Source organism: Triturus cristatus, chromosome 9 (assembly GCF_964204655.1).
Source record: "Triturus cristatus chromosome 9, aTriCri1.1, whole genome shotgun sequence".
NCBI lineage: Eukaryota > Metazoa > Chordata > Amphibia > Caudata > Salamandridae > Triturus > Triturus cristatus.
Genome location: NC_140592.1, coordinates 251,274,766 through 251,296,581, shown reverse-complemented (window position 1 = coordinate 251,296,581; position 21,816 = coordinate 251,274,766). Strand labels below are relative to the sequence as shown.

The 21,816-nt window shown below is 41.9% G+C and overlaps 1 protein-coding gene across 1 annotated transcript in view; it reads right to left on the bottom strand.

Moving 5' to 3' along the window:
* Positions 1-13,148: 13,148 nt before the first annotated feature.
* Positions 13,149-21,816, bottom strand: part of HRH1 (histamine receptor H1) — a 451,808-nt gene continuing 443,140 nt past the window's right edge. Inside the window, exon 4 of the mRNA XM_085624865.1 lies at positions 13,149-19,599. Within this exon, the coding sequence (XP_085480991.1) occupies positions 18,062-19,576 (1,515 nt within the window). The 5' untranslated portion in view covers positions 19,577-19,599 and the 3' untranslated portion in view covers positions 13,149-18,061. The remainder of the gene's footprint in view (positions 19,600-21,816) is intronic.

Sequence of the window (21,816 nt, the reverse complement as noted above, 5' to 3'; positions counted from 1 at the left end):
CAGAGCAGCAGAGTGGCAGTCGTTTCAGCAGTCCTTCCTTGCAGAATTACAGCTACAGAAGTGTACTGAAGTGATGGTGTCTGAGGTCCAATATTTATACTCAGTGGAGCTTTTCGAAGTGGGGTGAAGCTTCTAGAGGCATGCCTTTGAAGTGCAAAGGTGCCCTGCTGTCCTAACCCTGGCTCCAGAATAACTACAGGGGGTATATAGTCCTTTGTATGGAGACAGGACACAGCCTATTCCAGTGTAGGTGGGGCTGGGCACTCTCCCCCTCCCATCCTGTCAGTGACGGCCCATCCAGTCACACTTAAGCTCCCCATTGTGTGTGACTGTCTAGGAGGAATACACCAAGCCCAACTGTCACCCATACCCAGTGAGGTGCCCCATACTATAGGCACCACATGGCTAAGGCAAGAAAATGACAACTTTCTACAAGTGGCATTTTCAAAACTGCAATTTAAAATCTGACTTTGCCATAAGTTATGACTGTAAATTACAACTACAGAGGCACTAAACATGAAGTGGTTACCTGTTACCATTTCAAAATGATACTTATAAAATATAATATGGTATCGCTGATGCTATACTATGAGAAAGGTAGGCCTTGCTGTAGTGAAAAACAACTTTAGGAGGTTGTTCACTACTAGGACATGTAAAACTTAAACGTATACATCCAACTTTTTGAACAAATTGTACCCTGCCCATGGGCTGTCCTGGGCCGTCTCTAGAGTTGACGTATATATATTAAAAAGGAAGGTTTGGGCCTGGCAAAAGGTTTACTTTTCCAGGTCGAAATGACAGTCTAAAACTGCGCACACACAAAGGCTGCAATGGCAGAACTGAGACATCTTTAAAGTGCACCTTAAGTGGGCGGCACAATCAGTGCTGCAGGCCCACTAGTAGCATTCAATTTACAGGTCCTGGGCACAGGTAGTGCCACTTTACTAGGGACTTACAAGTAAATTAAATAGGTCAATTGAGTATAAGACAATCTAACATGTTTTAAGGCGAGAGCACAAACACTTTAGCACTGGTTAGCGGTGGTAAAATGCAGAGAGTCCTAAGGGCAGCAAAAACAAAGTCAGCAAGAACAGGTCTGAAGGCAAAACTTTAGGGGGAAACCATGCCAAGAATGCCAGGTCTAACAATCAGTGAGAGAGCATATCCCTGTATGCTTCCGAATAGCTTTTGAGGCTCTTAATGTGAGATATGGGGAGGGGGGGCGATACAGAGGTTAGCACTACATCTCTATCATGATTTCACATATTAAAAGATACTCTTTTTTCAGATTAACTTTGACACTAAAAAGGGTTGAGGTCAGTGTTATGATGGAGCTTCTAATATGGCAGGGCATTGATGTTAACAAGCTTCATTGCAAGAGGGAGAACCCAGAGCCATCTACGTTCACTGTCATGCACATAATTTGAACTTAGTAGTTCAAGATACAGTTCATGAAATTCCCATGGCTATGAATTTGTTATATGTCATAAAATATTAAATTGTGTTTGTTAGAAACTCTTCCGAATGTCTTGCGTGGTTTCAAAGCTTTCAAACAGACATCAGCATTTGAATTAGCCCATCTAGTCCAGCTGGATGGACAGTTCATGCAGTATCTATGAAGTCTGTGAGCACCAACTATGATCAAATTATAGAATTTTTAGAGAAAGTTTCACTGAAGATGGTAAAGCAGGGGCAAGTGCCAGAGGGATGCTGCTTTCTCGCATAGAGAAAGTCAACATAGCAGATCAGAAAGTAATTTTAAAATTCCTAAAGGGCACACTTGTACAACTCTGTGAGACATTTATAAACATCTGTGTCTGCAGCTTCAGTGATGAACATGGAAATGGAAGATCCCAAAGACTATGAACAATTCTCCGCTATCTGGATGATGATTCAGCTTCTCGTGTATTCCAGTCTCAAGAAGACAGATACAAAGTTACTATGAACTAGTTGACAGAGCAGACTATATGTCCAACATTGAAAAGCTTGTTACAGGAAAAGCAAACTGCAAATGTGTTGTGGATTTCTATTAGACATACTTTGATCAAAGAGCTCCATGGTGACATGCAATACAAAACAGCAGAGAACTAATGTTACCTCTTTTGAACAGGAGGTTGATGCCCTTCAGAGTGAACAAAGTCACCATTTAAACACTTTTCTTTCTGATCTGGCACATCTTGTTAGAACAGTGACTATCCCAGTTTTCTCCTGTACATCTGAGCATTCATTTCCTTGCCTTCGACGCAACAAGAGCGATCAGTGATCAATCATGGGGCAAACTAGAGTGAGAGCTGCTGCCTTCCTACATGGACGCTAAAATGAGTCCACTAAGTTGGATTTTGAGGCAATAGCAGATGAATTTGATGCTTGCGGTCCTTGTGGTTGCGTTTTGTCTTTCTGGGCACCCACTCACCTCCGTACCTGCATTTTTCCTGTCCCGCTGTCCTGCTGCTCTCCGTCCCCCGCTGCCGCCATTACCAGCTGCGGCCGCTGTGCGGGGACGGACTTCACTTCCCAGCATTCCATGCGCCAGGGGAACAGCTGACGCCGCTTACGCGCCAGGAGGCGCTCATAAGGAACGGTGCTTCCTCGGCAGAGTGGGCTCCTGCTTGCGGTCCTTGTGGTTGCGTTTTGTCTTTCTGGGCACCCACTCACCTCCGTACCTGCATTTTTCCTGTCCCGCTGTCCTGCTGCTCTCCGTCCCCCGCTGCCGCCATTACCAGCTGCGGCCGCTGTGCGGGGACGGACTTCACTTCCCAGCATTCCATGCGCCAGGGGAACAGCTGACGCCGCTTACGCGCCAGGAGGCGCTCATAAGGAACGGTGCTTCTTCGGCAGAGTGGGCTCCTGCTTGCGGTCCTTGTGGTTGCGTTTTGTCTTTCTGGGCACCCACTCACCTCCGTACCTGCATTTTTCCTGTCCCGCTGTCCTGCTGCTCTCCGTCCCCCGCTGCCGCCATTACCAGCTGCGGCCGCTGTGCGGGGACGGACTTCACTTCCCAGCATTCCATGCGCCAGGGGAACAGCTGACGCCGCTTACGCGCCAGGAGGCGCTCATAAGGAACGGTGCTTCCTCCGCGTCGCGGGACGCGCGCGGGTGTCGCCGGGCTGAGCCCGGGCAGAGGGCGGGCCGTCTGTGGCCGTCAGGGGCCAAAGGAGGCCGGGCTGGGCCACCCCCCTAACTCTGGGTCTGAAATTATCACCGAACGGATCTCTCGTGGAGATTGCTATCAACTGTGTTTGCTACTCTGAAGGTAAATGGAAGCACTGCCACGTTCGTTCTGCTTCTAAGGATTGTGACGATATTTTTGGCAGTATTTGTGTGCACACTGCCTAAACTGGTTGTCTTTGTTCCTTGGCCCGGCTAGCTTGCATCTATGGCTAAAAATAATTTAAAAGTCATGGCCAAGGGGGGCGTGGGGACCCTGGATGCCTTTTTGAAGAAAGCTGAAACTGTTGTTGCCAGAGAAATTGCAAGTGTTGAGAGGAGGCTTTCTCTGGAACCAGTACTATCGTCTAATCATGGATCGCAATCGAATACCCTTATTGATGACATTGATGTGAGCTTGCCTAGTTGTCCATCTGCTGTAGAGCCTGTACTAGAAGTGAGAGATATTGTTGTTCCTTTTGTAGTAGATTGTACTGATGGTCCTCCTCTCTCACCCCGAACCACTCGCTCTGGACAATCTCGAGTATCAATGTCTGCTACTACTAATTTAAAAAAGGGTAAAAGAAAAGCGAGCAAGGGTCCAAATGGAACGCGTCAAAAAGTAAAACAATCTAGGACTGTAAAGTCTGCTATTGAGTTAGTTCCACAGGATTCTACATTGGCCCCTTTGACTCAGGGGAATAAGACGCTTGGAGCAGGTGCCAACGTTGCTCAGGTTTCTGTTGTCTCTGATGGTTTTAACTTGATTGAAATTTTAAAACTTATGGATGAGCAATTGAAGGTTTCTCTGTCCCCGGTTTTGAATAGACTTGATAAAATTGAGAACAGACTTACTTCGATTGAGCGCCATATAGCTGGTCAGGAAACAATTTTAGCTAATCGTAATCGTAATTTACTGGAGAGACCCACCTTAGCAGGAGCTATTTCCAGAGTATCCGACCTAGCTGATTCCATGATACTTTCCACTGTAGGTGTTACTAACCAATCTGCAGTGCCTGCTGACCCACCTGGGGGTGTTAACTTGAGTTCTCGGGATGCCCCAAGGAGAGTAAGCTTGCCCCCCACACAGGTAATCAAACAATATCCTTTGCATTTGCCACCGGAGGCTTGTCCGTATACTGTCATTCTGGCAAACGTCCCTCCACCTACTGATGGAAAGGAAGAAAATTGGTCCTCTTTGAGGAACAAAGCCCTACATTTTTTAGCTGAAAAGACAGTTTTGGGGAGCCACCTTTTTGAGTGTTTTAAAATGGTAAGAAGGGTTCCCTGGGTGGGGAAGTTAAATAAGACACTTAAGGGCGACTGTGTAGTTGTGAGTTTTAGCTCCCCGGATTTGGTAGCTAACATTTTTAGGCAGGCAGGAACGTCCAGATTACATGATGAATATGTGAACATTCTCCCATTGGGGTTCTTCTATCCACCTCACTTACAGAGACGGGGCGGGATTAGTGGTTACAACGCCCAACCTGTTCCTGCGATCAGAACACTGGCCTTGAGTAACAGATATGAGGTCCTTAGTTCTCTGGACACAAATGACTGACTCCATGTAGCGCACAGCCAGTCTTTGGACATTGAAGCCAGTGGGGTGTGTATGGAAAATGAGGGAAGTGCGATGCCTGTCAATGATAATACCGTTTCTTATGGTCCGGGTGCTAGTCCCGTTACCCAAATGAATTATCGGGCTAATGGTATCAATCGCCCAAAAATTACGTTCACTCAAGATGAACAGGTTAATGCTCCCGTTGGCACATTTAATTATGTGCCTGAAAGGGCTTTTGCTAGGGAGGAGGTAGCGGACTCCTCCTCCCAACCTCCGGTTATGGGTAATAGTGTGGCTAATGTATTAGCTAATAGGGTTACTGCCTTGTCATGGAATATAGCAGGATTGAGAGCAAAAAGAGAGGATACATGTTGGAAGTCATTTCTCTCTTCCTTCCATATAATTGCTTTACAAGAGACGTGGGAGGCCAGAGATTCCTTTTACTTGGATGGGTTCCAGTCTTTTATTAAATATGCTGTGCCTTCTTCCTCGGGGAGACCCAGTGGTGGTCTTTTGTTATTATTTAGTCTTAAGCTATTGTATAGCACAGAACTTGTTAAGACTAGTTCACCGAATATATTGGCGGTTAAAGTTGTAGGTGTCAACCTTCCATCAATGTTAGTTGTGAACTTTTATAATTCATTTACGAGGATGGACGAATTGGAGCACTTAAAGGTCTTATTCACCTTTTTAGAGGATTTCGATGCAAATAATGTTACTCCTTATTATTTGTTATTGTTTGGCGATTTTAATATTCGTTTAAGACAATCCAATTGTTTTGGAAATTTTAAGCAGGCTTATTGCCCGCAGGAGGAAGCCCACTTTGATCTTTCAAAAGGTGGGATGTTTCTAGACAGCATTGTATCTGCTTTTAATTTATTTGTGCCAATGCAGAACTTAGTATCTCCTGTGCCTACATTCACTGGTCAGGGTCACAACAGCATTATTGATCATATACTAATTTCCTGTACTATGAAGGGACTGGTAGGACCATTTTGTGTCACTGCAAACGTCCTTAGTGACCACAATCCATTATCTTTGGAATTAAATATTAATGAGGTCTTTAGGCCTAATCATATGTCTACAATCTCTAATTCAAACATAGTCCCTATTAAACAGGGAACTCGTTTGAGATGGGAGGTTATTACTCCTAGTGATTTTCTCGAGAAACTGTATCACAGTAATTTGGAGGATTTTAATATTTGCCTGGCGACAGAATCTAAACCAGGGGATATTCTTGGTGCTTTTGAGCGAATAACCAACCAGATTATGGATAATTTAACTCTTGTTGGGAAACCAAGACCTAAGAAGCATAAAATCTGGTTTGATCAGGCATGTAGTAGCGCGCACTCTATTCTCTTACTGGCCTTAAAAGATGGCGCTAAAGATTTCAGCAGGATTGTGGAGGCAAGAAGATCCTTCAAGAAAACACTAAAGGCAAGGAAAACGTGTCTGAAAAATTTGGCGTGGGAAGAACTGTCAGACGCTAGTGTCTTAAAAAGTAGTTCCCAATTTTGGAAAGTAATTAACAGCCCACTTTTTAATGAAAAGGAAAATATTATTAATGATTGTCTTATTGCCCCAGATAAATGGGTGTCTCATTTTAGTGGGCTCTATTCTGAGATTCCTGACCAGAATCCTGTAAATTTTGGGGATACTAATCTGTCATCGAAAATTAATTTTACAGAAGATGAAGTTCAGGACGCCATTGAATCAATGGCAAAGGGCAAAGCACCCGGCCCCGATGGTGTCCCTGCAGATTTGTACAAGGCAGATTCAAATTACTGGGCGAAACTTCTAACCTTAGTTTTTAACGCAGTAGCAAAGGAGGGTGTCCCCCGTTCTTGGGGTAAGGCCGTGATAGTACCAATATTTAAAAAAGGTGATAGAGAGGATCCGGCATGTTATCGGCCTATTTCTCTTCTCGATTCTGCGATGAAAATAATGGGTAAAGTTGTCCTAGCACGGTTAACATCATGGCTGGAGGACAACTCCATTATTTCGGATCTTCAGTATGGTTTCAGAAAGGGAAGGAGCACGGTAGGTCAATGCCTTAATTTGCATCTTATCATCGGGAAGTATACGATTGCGAAGCAGGGGGTCTTACACTTAGCATTCATGGACCTATCTACTGCTTTTGATTTGGTTAATCGTCAAAAACTATGGGCATCCCTGGCAACTATGGGTCTTGACCCTGTGCTGATTTCCTTTTTGGCACTTATGCATGAAGACACTACTGCGGCGGTCCGTTATAACAAGGACGGGAATCTAACTGATGCCTGGCAGGTGAAGCGTGGGGTAAGACAGGGGTGCATTCTTGCCCCCCTGCTTTTCTCACTTTATATTAATAACCTGGGGGAAGTTTTGTCCTCATCTTGTAAAGACATCCCAAGAGTAGGTACTAAGTTGATTCCCGCTTTGTTGTATGCGGATGACACGGTCTTATTGGCTAGAACTGCAAGAGGCCTTCAAGCCCTTTTAAATGGTTTTAACGATTTTATGGTCTCTTTGGACTTAGTAATTAATTTTAAAAAATCCCACTCAATGACAATAGGAGATGGAGCTGCTAAAAAGGTTAAATTCTTCTGCAATCAACAGGAGCTAACAAAAGTCCAGACCTTTCCATACTTGGGGGTCACTTTTGATGACCGAGGATCATGGGTCGCGCAACGCGCACAGAAACAGAATATTCTCGCTAGGGCAACAGGAGCATTGTTGGGTTTTGCAAAACGGCTGGGATGCAAGCCCTTGCCCGCGATTTTGAAGATATATAACGCTAAGTGCGTGCCTATGGCCCTGTATGGTAGTGAGGTCTGGGGCTATGCGTCGGCAGTGGAGATTCAATTAATTGAGAATGCCTTTTTTCGGAAACTTTTGTCATTGCCTGTTTCTACTTCAATCTTTAATATCCATGAAGATTTGGGGGCTGAGTACCTAGTGGATCAGATTTCCGTTGCCCCATTAATGGGTTGGTTAAGGGTTTGGGCGCAGCATCCACCAACCCTTAACCAGCTCATTATACAAGATTGTCTGGTCCTTGACAAAGCCATGTGCATTCCTTGGCTAAGATATATTAAATCTAAGATGGAGACTCTTGGCTATTTAGAATTATTTGAGAGACCATGTGAGCTGTCTAAATTGGAAATAAAAGACTTAAAGTCGCAGTTCATGTGCAGGGCAAAGTTGCAGAGAGAAGGCGAGGAAGTGTGTAAACCGTCCGTTAGGAGATTTGTCATGTTAAGTATGGGCAATGAGATTCAGCCATACTTGACTTATATAAATAACCCTTTTCATTTATTTTTATTGATCAGGTTTAAACATGACATGTTACCTTGGCTCCTAGCACACCCGAAGGGCTTTTTTAAAGAGGGCACTTTGGGCCCCTGTCCCTGTGATAACGCCTCCGAACAAAATACGCTGCATATGATTTTTTACTGTAAATTTTACACTCTGTTACGTAGGAAATTTATTTGCCCCATTTTTAAGAACTATCACTTTGACCAAGTAAGGCCCGCATTGGTATTTCTGCAAATGCTGGGCTCTCCTCTTGTCTGTTTTGGAGTTGCCAGCTATCTTTCAGGAGCAATTAGAAGTAGAAATCGAATGTAGTTTAATATATTTTAGCTCTATTTTTTAGCATGTTTGACAGTCCGAGACCGGGCCTTTTTATTCCTTTTTTTGAAATCATGAAATAGTTTTATAAATTTTGGCCTGCCTTACTTTTTAATGTTCACATTCGCCAATTATTTGTTTAAATTTATTTTTATGTATATTTGTGTATTGTGTATTGTTTGAAATTCCTTTGTTAATTATTTTTACATGTAACTATTTGCAAATGAAATTTTGTGTATGCTTTGATGGTTTTAATTATTAACCGAATAAAGCTATTGTTGACTGACTGACTGAGTCCACTAAGTTGGATTTTGAGGCAATAGCAGATGAATTTATATAATGATCCACAGTTTCTCGAAGTTCACTTTACATGAAACCATAAAGACAGAAGTACATCTATATGCATGCATATATCCAGCATTGAGAAGTCTGATGAAGAAAATGCCAGGTTTAAAAATGTTGTGGATTCCTAACAGATATTGATGGAAGATGCTTCTAGCTTCACCATGATGTTTCTGAACTGTTAGAAGAGAGGAATTGTTGTTACATCATTCAAGTGAGTACCTGATGCAAAAGTGAGCAAGATCATCAATTATTTTCTGATCTTCCTGAGTTGCTAAACTGAATATTGTTGCCCTCTTAGATTAACACAATAATTAGGCTATTAAGTTGTTTGTTAAAGCAATTCTATATACATTTTCAGCAGTTTCTCAGTTCAAACATATTCTGCTTTTAAATAAAAATAATCAGCACAATGTCGGTCTTTGAGCATATTTCTAAATTTGAGGCAGGAAATGCTACATGCAAATAAGTTGTAGAGGGTGGTCTTCCCACAAACGTTTTGCCTGCTTACCTCTTATTTTTACTGATTGTTTTTATTGGCCATAGGACTCTGAGCACTTTACCACTGCTAACCAGTGCTAAAGTGCATGTGCTTCTCCCCTAAACATGGTAACACAATTAGCATATTTAATCTACTGGTAAGCCCCTTGTAAAGTGGTATACCATATACCCAGAGCCTGTATTTTAAATGCTACTAGTGGGCCAGCAGCACTGATTGTACCACCCACACAAATAGTTTTACTGCCACCTCGACTTAGCATTTTAAACCCTTTGCCAAGCCTTAAACTCCTCTTTTATTATACATAAGTCAACTTTAAGGTAGGACCTAGGTAGCCCAGAGGGCAGGGTGCTGCGTAGGTAAAAAGGTAGGACATGTACTTTTAAGTTTTGCATGTCCTGGTAGCAAAAAACACCCAAATTTGTTTTTCACTTCTGTGAGGCCTAATCCTCTCATAGGTTAACATTGGGAATTACTTAATACACTTTAAAGCTGCAATTCCTGATTAGAAAGGAGTGCCTCTGTCATGTTTTATATCTTTGGAATGGTAATGATAAATCATTTTTACTGGTAAAGTTGAATTTAACATTTCTATTTTAGAAATGCCACTTTTAGAAAGTGGACATTTCTCTGCTCTTACAGCTCTGTGTACCTGTCACCTTTCTCCAATACATGTCTGGAGTTGGTGACAGCTACACTTTGTGCATTTCCGCTAGTCAGCCACAAACACAGGAAAGTTAGGTGTGTCTGAGTACATATCTGCATTCTGAAGGCTTTTCTGGCAGGAAAAAGAGGGAGGGGCTGATGCATACACCTGAATAGGGAGTACCCTGTCCCCACACTAAGGGCTGATTAACCAGTACTGATAGTCTGGAGCCAGGGATAGGAAGAAAGGATCTCTGTGCACTCCAAAGTGCTGGGTGTCTAACTCCACCAACTCAGACACTTCTGGACCTATAAAGAACCTCTGTCAGAAGAACTGTTGTGCTGCTACATGGACTGATACTCTGAACGACCTGCTTTTCTGCTGTGCTGCCCTGCTTCTCTCAGACCCTGCTGAGGGAGAGCTGGACTCTGCCCTGCAACCAAAGTGACCTCCAAGGGCATGTTGCCTTGCCTCCTGTTGATTGAGACTGAGGGCTATGAAAGTATATCCCTGCTCCTGTGCCTGGTTCACTGGAAGTGACTCAAATACTTATACCAGAGAAATCCACGCATCTTCAGTCTGCTTGGAACAGAATCGGCACAGCAGCCTTGTTGTGGGAGTAGAATTGGTGCATCACATTGCAGTGACGAGAGATCGACATATCGCCTTGACTGCATGGAAAAACCTGATGCATCGTATTGGAACAAACACCTTTCGGGTTTGCCGCTTTGTCTCTGGAACCGACGCATCGCCAACACTGCGGGATCGACATTGATGCATCGCTAGACTGCACGCGCCCCGCATCTTGATTTTCTGACCAGGATCAAGGTACTTTGTTTACCGGGCCTGCATGGCTATTTTCCCCAGCCAGCAGTCCATCACGGTCGGCTTGAACTGCTGAATTTGCGCTTCTCTAACACGACCAGATAACCCCATTTGTGCTTATTGCTTTTAAGTGCTTGAAACACTTTTATTCTTTAAAAATTCATATTGTGACTTCTACGTATTGGATCTTTGTTGTTTTGTTCTTGATTTATTTTTAAAGTTTTTGTCTATTTTTCTAAAGCAGTGTGGAGGCTTTTTGTGGTGTTTTCATTGTGTTACTGTGTGTGTGTGTTGCACAAATACTTTACACATTGGGAAAGGGGAGAAGATGGGGACCCAGAGTGCAAGAGTGCCTGCATTGAGGGGAATGATTGCTTATGTGCAGGAAGGTGTACCTTCCTGCAGATAAACAACCTGATATGGCGTTTTGAAACTTCTAGGTGTGGCACTTAATGCAGCACTCATAGAAGTTGCAACACCTCATTTCTTAAACTGATTGTTTATGTGCAGGAAGGGACACCTCCTGCACATTAACAATCAATGGCTTTTTGCTGTTTCTCTGTGTGCTGCACAACACAGCATACATGGAAACAGCAAAAACGAGGAGAAATTAAACATTTCTGCTTGTTGCCCCAGGGTAAGACCATGTTTTCCCTAGTCTCAATTTTTGCACTGCCCCATATTTACGCCACCCTTTTAAATATGGGGCAGTGTCAAAATCAATGGGTGTTGTGGTGAAAAGCCCACCACAACACCCATTGCTCACCCCTTTCACGCTAAGTATAGCGTGATAGGGTGCCTTATTCACAAGGCATTGTTAAGTGGTTTAACGCCGCCTTGTGTATAAGGTGAAGCCCCTATCGCCACAACATCGAGAAAAGTGACGTTGTGGTAGCGCTAGGGGCTTGTAAATATGCCCCAAGAGTATTTATTTTATGGTCAATTTGCAGGGTTTTCGAGCTAGCTGGGTGTTTTACTGCAGTATCAGTCACTGTTACCAGTCCAGTGTGTTTACAGTACCTGCTGTAAATGTTTCTATATATGTCTTCAACAGATAGCACTTATTAACAGAAAATCAAGAACACACAGACCGCACCACAAAAGAGAAAGAATATTCCTAAAATATTTATCGATAACCTGGAAGGCAAATTCAGAGCCATAAACCTATATCACTAGGTCCTACTACTGCAATGCTTACAAGCATTATAGGCTTCATCATGACCTCTGGCAGCTCCATATCGAACTTCTACTTGTTGTGAATGTTGCTGTTGAGCCTCTAGCTTGTCGTTATGTCTGAAAGAAAAAGTTCTGTGTGGACCAGAAATCACTTTGGCAGCTTCCAAATAATTACATTAACCAATTGCATACCTTTGTTTTTCTGCTGTATGAGTAATCCTAAGGTTAAATAAAATAACCCTACTCTGAAGAATTCACAGAATAAACATAAACCTTGGAGGACTAAGACCAAAGCTACGCACTGTAAAACACTGTGTATTGATTTTGGTTAAAGATTTTGTCTGATGTTCCCCATTAATGAAAGCTTGATTTACTGACATTCTATCCTACCACAACACATTTCTTTCATCCTGTATATAAGTATGTATACATATGGCATTTCTATAGCGCAAACCTAGGCAAAAGGCAGAAGAGTGCTGTATAGGGTCAAAGACCGGCATAAAGTCAACAAGTAACAGTAGTGGTAGCTGGGTTGTAGATGGTTAATACTTTGTACTCTAGTGTTCTCTAAAGCGGTTAGTCCTCAACTTTTTTTTAAACTGGAGCAGCTCTGCGCTGGTCATGATGGATACAGGGATGTAGTTCCAGATCCTGGGCGCATTGATGGAAAAGGCCTGCTTCCTTTTCTTTTTTACACTTGTTCGTTTGCAGTCTGATGATGTCCTGGCTATGGGTGTCAATAGAATCCTGGCAGATTAGTTATCAGAACTTAATACATTGAGGTTTGCTCTCAGCATTAGGATAGTTTTGATAATGTGCCAAAAATTTGAGTATGATATTAGTGAACTTCATGGGGGTCACCTATTCGTTCTCTACTCACTAGTTCTATGTATATATGTATGTAGAAGCATTTCTATACAGCAAACCTAGCCAAAAAACAACTGAGCACTGTACTAGGTCAAAGACCAGCATTAAATCAATAAGAGATTGGAGAAGTTGCTCTCGTTGTGGATGGTTTACTACGATGTAGTGTTCTTTATAGAGGTGCGTCTTCAACTCTTCCCCAAATTGGACCAGCGTTGGGGAACTCGTGATGTCCTAATTGGCAGTAGCTTCTGGAAATCACAGACTACTATGGAGGAATAATTTGCCACATTATATACATTTAAAGTAAACTCCGGTCACATGCCTGTCAAAAAGTTTATGTTGCAATGCTGGTAGAATTGACATGGCACTTATCTTCTTGGAACTTGAAGAGGAGAGGCGATCATATTATTACTGATTTATACATAGAAAACACACAATAAAAATGCTACCTCAAACCAGATCCGAGCCTCCAGTGTAAAACAAAAAATATTTATTTCATGTTGAATTTGCAAGCTAGCTGGGTACTTTCTAGAGTTACGGTTACTGTTACCAGTTCAGCGTGTTTACAGTACCTGCTGTATTTGTATGTTTGCATCCAACAGACAATACTTATTCACAGAAAATCAAGAAGACACAGACAGCACCACAAAAGAGAAAGAGGGTTCATGAAACATATTCATCCATAACATTGACGACAAATTCAAAGCCATAAACCTATGCCACTAGAGCTTACTAGTGCAATGTTTACGCGCCTTATAGTCTTCATTATGACCCATGGCTGCTCCATTTCGAACTTCTGCTTGTTGTGAAGTTTGCTGTTGGACCTCCAGATTGTTGTTCTGTCTAAATGAAAAAGTACGTGGTGGCTCAGAAATCACTTTGGCAGCTTCAAAATAATTACATTAACCAGGTGCATGCCTGTGTTTTGGTGCTTTATAAGTAATTCTAAGGTTAAATAAAATAACCCTACTGTGAAGAATTCACAGAAGAATGATGAGCCTTGTAAGACTACGAACAAAGATAAGCACTATAAAACACTGTTTAATGATTTTCTTTAAAGATTTGGTCTGATGTCCCCACTAATGCTAACTTGATTTACTGATGTTCTAGCCTACCACAACATCTCTTTCATCCTGTATACATGTATGCATGCATGTGGTATTTCTGTAACACGAACCTAGCCAAATGGCGGAGGAGCGCTATATAAGGTCAAAGACAAGCATAAAGTCAATGAGTAATAGGAGAGGTAGCTGGGCTGTGGATGGTTAATACTTGTATTCTAGTGTTCTCTACAAAGGTTAGTCTTCAACATTTGCCAAAAGTGGAGCAGATTTGGGCCAGTCCTCATGGATACAGGAATGTTCTTCCAGTTCCTGGCTGTATTGGTGGAAAAGGCCTGTTACTATTTTTGTTTCTGTTTTTTACACGTATTAGTTTACAGTCTGACGATGTCCTAGCTGTGGGTGTCCTGACAGATTATTTATCAGAATTTAGTACTTTAACCTTTATTCACAGCATTAGATAGTTTTGAAAATGTGCCAACAATACCAACTTTAACGACATGATTTAATTTCTATATGTTTAATATAGCCAAAAAGATGCTGAGCACTGTATAAGGTCAAAGATAACCATAAAGTCAATGAGAGATAGGAGCGGTTGCTGGGATGTGGACAGTTTATTATAATGTAGGGTTCTTTAAAGAGGTGCATCTTCAACTATTTCCTAAATTAGATCAGTGTTGGGGCACACCTGATTCCCTAATTAGCAACAGTTTATCGAAATCACAGACTTCTATAGAGCAATGTTTGCTACTTTACGTAAGTCTAATGTGAAGTCCTGTCAAAAAGTGTTGCTGCAATGCACGAAAAATTGACAGCACTAATTCTCTTGGAATATGAAAGAAAGAGGCAATTATAGTACTTCTGGTAATTTCTGCTGGAATTAGTTTTCAATGAAGTTGACAATGTCTCGGAGTCCTTCAGAGTGAAGGCAATCCCCAATGATCTCACAAAGGCAGGCAAACGTGTTTGGTGTCATGTCCAGGAGCCTACATTTTATTAGGGTCTCGTGACATGACTGCTGCTATCATTGAATATGTGACTCTCTCCCGTAGCCTTACACACAGTGTTTGCCTGTTGAGCCTGTCTTTGGAGCTCAGCTGTAAGCCTAAAATTAACGTACTTAAGCCATGTATGAAATAAGAACAGCTTGACTATATCACTTTATAGGCAATTCAAACTGGTTTCAGAGACTCCCATGGGTTTTAACCACATTTACAAGGTCAAAATATAAACCTATAAGCATATAGTGACCATAATATTGACTCCACAATATTATCAGAATGGAGTTAATAATAGTAAATCTACACTTACCAGGATGTTATTTCAGGAGATGCTATCGTGATTACAATACTTTTGTGAGTCAACATTTCAGGAGTTAATACCGTGACAACCTTTCCATCTCACACCATTATTCAATACTTTAGTTATATTGACCCACCTATGCTGTGCTACATGGTTCAGATGATGTTGTAGGCTACAAATAACATCCAATAAAAAAATAACATCGGTTGCAGTGGAACATCGCAGTGTCACGAAAGGAAAAACAGAATGGCGGACGTTAACCTTTTAGAAGAAAAATAGCTTTTGGCTTGAAAGACCACCCATAATGTGAAATTGAGATACAAACACCATTATGTTGTTTTTACCAGCATCTGCTTTTCAAAGCAATTTGGTATCTTCATTTTTAAAAAAAAGAAATTTTTCTTTGCACTGCAGGAATCACATGCCATCTCTAATATCATTGTTTAAGAACATGAAGCTCTTGCTGTAAATAATTGCATAGTGATCAAATATGATGCTGCTAATGAGAGCACTTTACGATTACACCTACAAAGAATATAACTTGAATTGACTCCAAATACTGTGTGACATTTTAAATATCAATTTTAAAAACTGATATTTTTTTCCCAAAGAATTACACGTTCATTTGTTAACCCCTGATCAAAAGCAATCTCTGTTTTTTAGATCAAGGTATCCAGCTCTCTCGATAAGCTAGAAATTGCGTGGAAAGAGCTTCAATCCTTTTTTTTTTAATCCGAAAGGCCATTAATACTTGATTATTTTAATAGGCAGACTCCAAATTTAATTATTAATGCTGACTCGAATTCTTTTAGGATTAAACTGGCAGATTCAATAATCTCTATTTTACATCATGCAATAAAAGGCGAAGAAGAACAATTATAATCAATAACAGGACTATTACACATTATTCATTGAGACAAGAATATATAGAAACTGTTGCCTCAAAGACTCCTCAGCGTTACTAGGGTTTGAACATTGTTGACATTCTAAATTATATTGAAGTTTAATGCAGCAGGCACTGTATTTACCTATACAAGATCATTCACACTTTTGCTGCTAAGCAGGAAGATACTAACTAGGTCAGGGGACATGTTAATACCCTCTCCTACTGAGGGCACCTAAAATTAGTGCAGTCATTTGTGGATCATGAATCCCATTCACAGAACTGTATGTGGGAGAGAAGGATGGCCAAGTCTTCCCAGAGCATGTGCTTGACATTCAAAGAATGCCAAAGAAAAAACTGGTGTCAGACAATAATTTATGACTTCTAAAAACCTTTGTTTCCTCCTTTGAAGATGAAATTCCACATAATACAGTGCAATGGGGGTCATACATTTCACCTTAACTTTTCTGTGCTTAAAAATCAGTGACAAATGGTAACAGAAGCCTTTTATGTTAGAGCTCATACATGCTGATTTTCATATCAGCCAACAGCATCACTGTGCCATACAGGTCTTTTTATGCTATTCTGTGCTAAGAGACGTCTTTGTAGTAAATTGTAATAACATCTGTTTCATCAAGATTATCAGTTTGATGGTATTTCTCTCCAATTCTGAATTGTTTGGTGTTTTAATGAGTGTTTAAGGCATGCTCTTTTGTTCTGGCGAGCCTCTTTTTCTGATGTGCAAGCACTAGCTCGTAATGCCCCTCACAGTTCTATGTAGAAGGACTGTGATTACACTTTCAGGGGCTCTCTATTGTCATTAAGCATTGAATACCACGGGGCTGGAGGAGATAATACCCAAACTCAGACAGGTTTGAACCTTTTGTCTGTCTACTCATCTCTTAATAACTTTATAATAAAATTCACTGTTTGGCATTTTAATCTTAGCTAAATTTTCTCCTTAGAATTCCGACATTAGGATATGTTGTCTCTTTACAGCACTAGACCATTTGATTGTGTGTACACCATTGTTCATCCTTAAAATGTGTGTGGTATTTGCATGTTTTAAATTGGAATATGCTGTGCTTTGTGGTAGTTTATCCCAGACAATGTGTGATTGTTACTTAAAATGTTGATAATTAGAGAGTTAACACAATATAATGAATTCTATGCAGACTAATGTGTGTTCTCTGTTATCACGTCTTTCTTATAATGAATTAGTTTCCAAAGACTGAACATATGATTCTGGATCATCCGACAATTCTAGACATTTCCACGTGGCCATATGAGATACAAACATGCAGGGGAAATCCATTGATTAGAGAGGGCTGATTAGCATGCAAAATGTAATTAATACTTTAGTATAATCGTCAAAATGACCACAACATAAAGCTGGTCTATATGATGATCCCAATTTCTTGATTGACTGAAGTTCATTAATTTATAAACATATGCAGATTTGGTTTATCTCCAGTAATATAAATAAAGCCAGAGAGTGAATGGTCCAATCTGATTGAGTCGTTCACAATTCCTTAGCTGACATAGAACACAAACATTTATTATGCTAAATGCAAATATTGCATTTCGCTATTCTCATTAGCCCAAAAATGATTATGAAGTACATTCTTGAAATACAAAGATGAAAGTGCAAAAGGCCTGTCGTCATATCCATTGAGTCCTTGGGGACTTCTTTATCTGCCTCTGTTTGGCCCCTGAAGACATTACGTCACTGTTGTCCTCTTTCCAGACATGTTTCACTGTTTTCAACTTTCTCAACAATTGTTAACTTTACCCCCAATTGATGAGGGCATGCTCTCTTCTGCAACCCAGTTGAATTATAGCTTGTTTTCCAGAATACAGATTTCTTGTAGTTCAAGCTAACGTAGTGTTTCATTCTCATCACAGAACACTCTGGTCCTGCTTTGAAGCAGGCAATCCATGGTCATCGATTCAAATAAACATTCACTGTGTAAACATGATGCACCCATATTTTGATCTACTCAGTCGCAACAAAAACTCACGGTTTCTGACTTTTCACCCTTCCAGCATGAATAATCTCCAAGAGGTTTGAAATGTTTTGTAAGTTTGGAAACCAGACATGCATTTGTAAAGAACAGCCCAGATTACAATGCTATGTTTCCTAACTGATGTGAAATATCTTCTTAAAGGTCTTCTTAAAGTTCTCATTGCAAAGGGGATAGATAAAAGGGTTTAAAGTGGAATTAATGTAACCAAGCCAAATCGTAAACATGTGGAAGTTGTGATTGCTGCAATTTTGGCAAAAAGCTATGACCATAAAGAACACAAAGTACGGAATCCAACACAGCATAAATGCCGCCATTATGAATCCCAACTGCTTTGCAGCTTTCCTCTCCCTATTGAGGTGTAGCCCCTGAACGTTCTGCTTGGAGTGAGACCGTATTGTCTTCCAGGTGTATTTCAAGTAATTTAAACCGGCTGTACTCTTTGTTTCAGTTTTTGCCTCTGCCTCTGCAGTGCAAGCAGAATCTCTCTTACACAGGACCGTGTCCGCGAACGTGGCCTCATCAGAGGAACCGGACAACTCAAGTTCCTCGTTTTGTGAAACAGGTTCCTTCTCTTTCAGCTTTGCCTTCCTGACGGCTACAAATTTCCTACTTCCCTTCCTGACTCCTGGATGTTCTTGGACAATAGTAAGGGGAAAGCATCGCAGCTTCACAACCTCACCTCCGCTTCCTTTGACCAATTCTGGAGTTTGTTCACAGCCCCTCTGATGATGACTGTCTTTTATACTCGAATGTGGAAACGGACTGGGTGCAAAGCTACCATTGTCTGCAAAGCTAGAGTGCGTCGCAGCATGATTTCCCTCTCTGTCCTGCTTTTTGTTGTAGACCTGCTGCTTCTCCCGAAGTTTGCTGCAACGCACCAGTTTGGTGTCACAGACAGAGTGGAAAGAACCATTAATGAGCTCTCGGTGTTGGTAATGCTCTCTGACTGCCTTATAGATTTTTGTATAGAACCACAACATCAGTATAGATGGAACATAGAAATTCACAATGGCTGTCAGCACTTTAAACCAGGTCACGCTGTGAAATTCAGTTTCACACACGTGTGGCGGCACCTCTCTTACTCCACCATTGGCAAACACGTGCCACCCGAGTATGGGTATGATCCATGTTAGGGAAAGAATCCAGGCTCCGGAAATCATCACAGCGGCCCTGGTCTTAGTCCGGTACTTCAGATATTTGAGCGGTTGCTCCACAGAACGATAGCGATCAACGCACAAAATAAAGAGGCTGAAGATAGAGGCCGTGCTGGCAACATAATCCATGGACAGCCAAAACAAGCATGCAGGCCTCCCGAGAATCCATTTGTCGGTTAGTAGGTACACAATGTTGAGTGGCATGACAGCAGCGCCCACCATGAGATCTGCCACAGACAGACTCACAATGTACAGGTTTCCAACGGTGTGAAGCTTGCGCTCCAGTTTCACAGCATACAGGACCAGAACATTCATGACAACGGTGATCAGGGAAATACTGCCGAGGGCAAGGCCGAGAGTAGCCGAATGTACTTCCGTGGTGTTTTCTGGTGAGGTCACATTTGTTTTCGGCATACTTCCGGGAACGCCTCCTGCAGATTTAGAAGACGATTTCAGCTCTTGAACATTCATCATGCCTTAACTTTATGTTGGGAAGTCTGTAAATGAAAACAAACAGCATTTGGTTAGTTAAGGAAACGCGGTAAGGCTAGAGCAGCAATTATCGGCCCAAAAAATTAAGCAGGTTACAAAAATGAATAAACATGTCAAGTTAATTTGCAAGTTATAAATATAAATGAATGTTTGCATTTTAAGTCATCCTGAAGTCTTGTAGCGTTTTGCGGTGCCGAGTAACAGCGCTATACAACCTTGCAAAGGCACCATAATTGCACGGAGCATTAAGAACAAATTAAAATTTGAATCAGATTATAATCCGCTAAATTATTTTGTGTTGATTGGAAGGGAAATATGTAATTACAGTGCGAGTCTTTTGAGGTTATATTGTGCATGCAAACAAGTCAACAGGATGCACATTTCTTTTTTGTGGGAAAAGCATTTTAATAGTTACAAAGCAAAATTGAGTATGTTTAATTTTAGGTAATGCCTAGTTTTAGCTCCTGCTTCGATTTAATTCTAATTTCAAAACGAACTACTGTTTTTATATCTTTCATTTGACTGAGGCCTGGAATCAGGAGAAGCTGGTATGGGGGGGGGCACTAGGGATCGCAGGGGGGAAATAAAAAAAAGTCTACCTTTAGCCGGCCGCGTCCCACTCCTCGTCACCTCTTCAGGAAGGCACAGGCTCCCAGAATGCCCTGCGGCCAATCCTGAAGCTAGCTTCAGGATTGGCCTGAGCACCCTCAATTTGCACTCCAGGACAGACTGAGTCTGTGCCTGCTCTGTCCAACCCAGCTGTATCGCTGGGTTGGAGAGATCTTTAAGTGCGCATGATGGTTTGGCAGGCCTGAGACAGCCGGACAAACCCTCAGGGGCAGTGATGGGAGTGCACTAACACTCCCCTCAGTGCCTGTCACTACCAGGCCGCGCCCCCAAGACTCAGCAGGAAAGGAAAAATCAAACAAGTGTTTTATATTTCCTTGCCTGGTGTTTGTGGGTGTGCGACACTCCTCCGCCATAGCAGAGGATCTGCCGCTGCCTGGGCACGGCTGTCTTTAGGGCAGTGCGACTGGTGCGGCAGCACTGGGTGCTGACCTGTGGAGGGGGCGCTGACCTCGGGGGGGGGCTGTGTTTTGCAGTAACTTATGATTGGGTGGAGGGGGCGCTGACCTCGGGGGGGGGGGGCGCTGTGTTTTGCAGTAACTTATGATTGGAGTGATGAGGGGCACTTTTTCTCTGTGGTAGTGGGAGAAACCTAGGAGGTGGTCATGGGGCGCCAAAACTTATTGTCCACTGGGCGCTACCAGCGCTAAAGCCGGTCCTGCCTGGAATGCATACAAAATTGCAGCAACAGAAACAGCCTATCTTTTGCACAACCACAAAAGAAGTGAAAATTCTAAAAGCGAAGTAAATTAAATGTATAAACAACTCCAGTGTAGCACTAAGGATTGGAGTAATTACTGGTTATCTTTATTGCTCTGAGTCCCAGCCTTCATCGACCCGCCACCCAAAACAACTAGTCACCACTGCCGTCTTCTTTTGTTTTATTACTTACTGTATTTCTATTGTTTAGCTCTTCTTTGTTCTGCTGTTTTTGTGTACTTTCAGCCAGCAGTTATAATAATAGAAGGGAGGGAGTGAAAAAATTAGGGCTGTGACGAGGAAGACCAGGAATCGGAGTAACATATTTATTCCATAATATGTAAAAGAACACTGTCCCAAGCGATAATACGAAAAAATAATTCAGATTAGCAATTGGGCTGCCTTACGCACACCCTTCACAGAAACACGTCAGGTTTTCGCCCATGTGGCTACCTTTGCCCTTGTGAATGTACCCCCTATCCCTTCAGGTAAGGGAGCCTGCGAGACTTGGAAGCCTCCATCATTGCCCAGCGTTAAGGCTCAGTGTCGACAGTGTTCTCTTTTTCCCTTTTTGCTGACAGACCAAATGCAACTGAGAAGCAGATTTCAGAGAAATCGTATGTTCTCTCCAAGAAGATTGACAAATATCCTGTGCAAACCAAGTGTATGTAAATCTTTTTCGAATTCATTAGTAGAATTGGGATAGAAACAGGTAAACAATACAATGATCTGCGTGAACTTTGGAAGCAAAGAATATCTGGTTTGAATGCAATCTTATGTGAATAAAACTTGGTAAACATTGCTCTAAAAAGCAAACCGCCCAATTCTCCCCTCCTTAAGGCCTGTGCAATTGCTACCTATTTTTTTGCATATTATCAAATATAGTGGTATAGAAT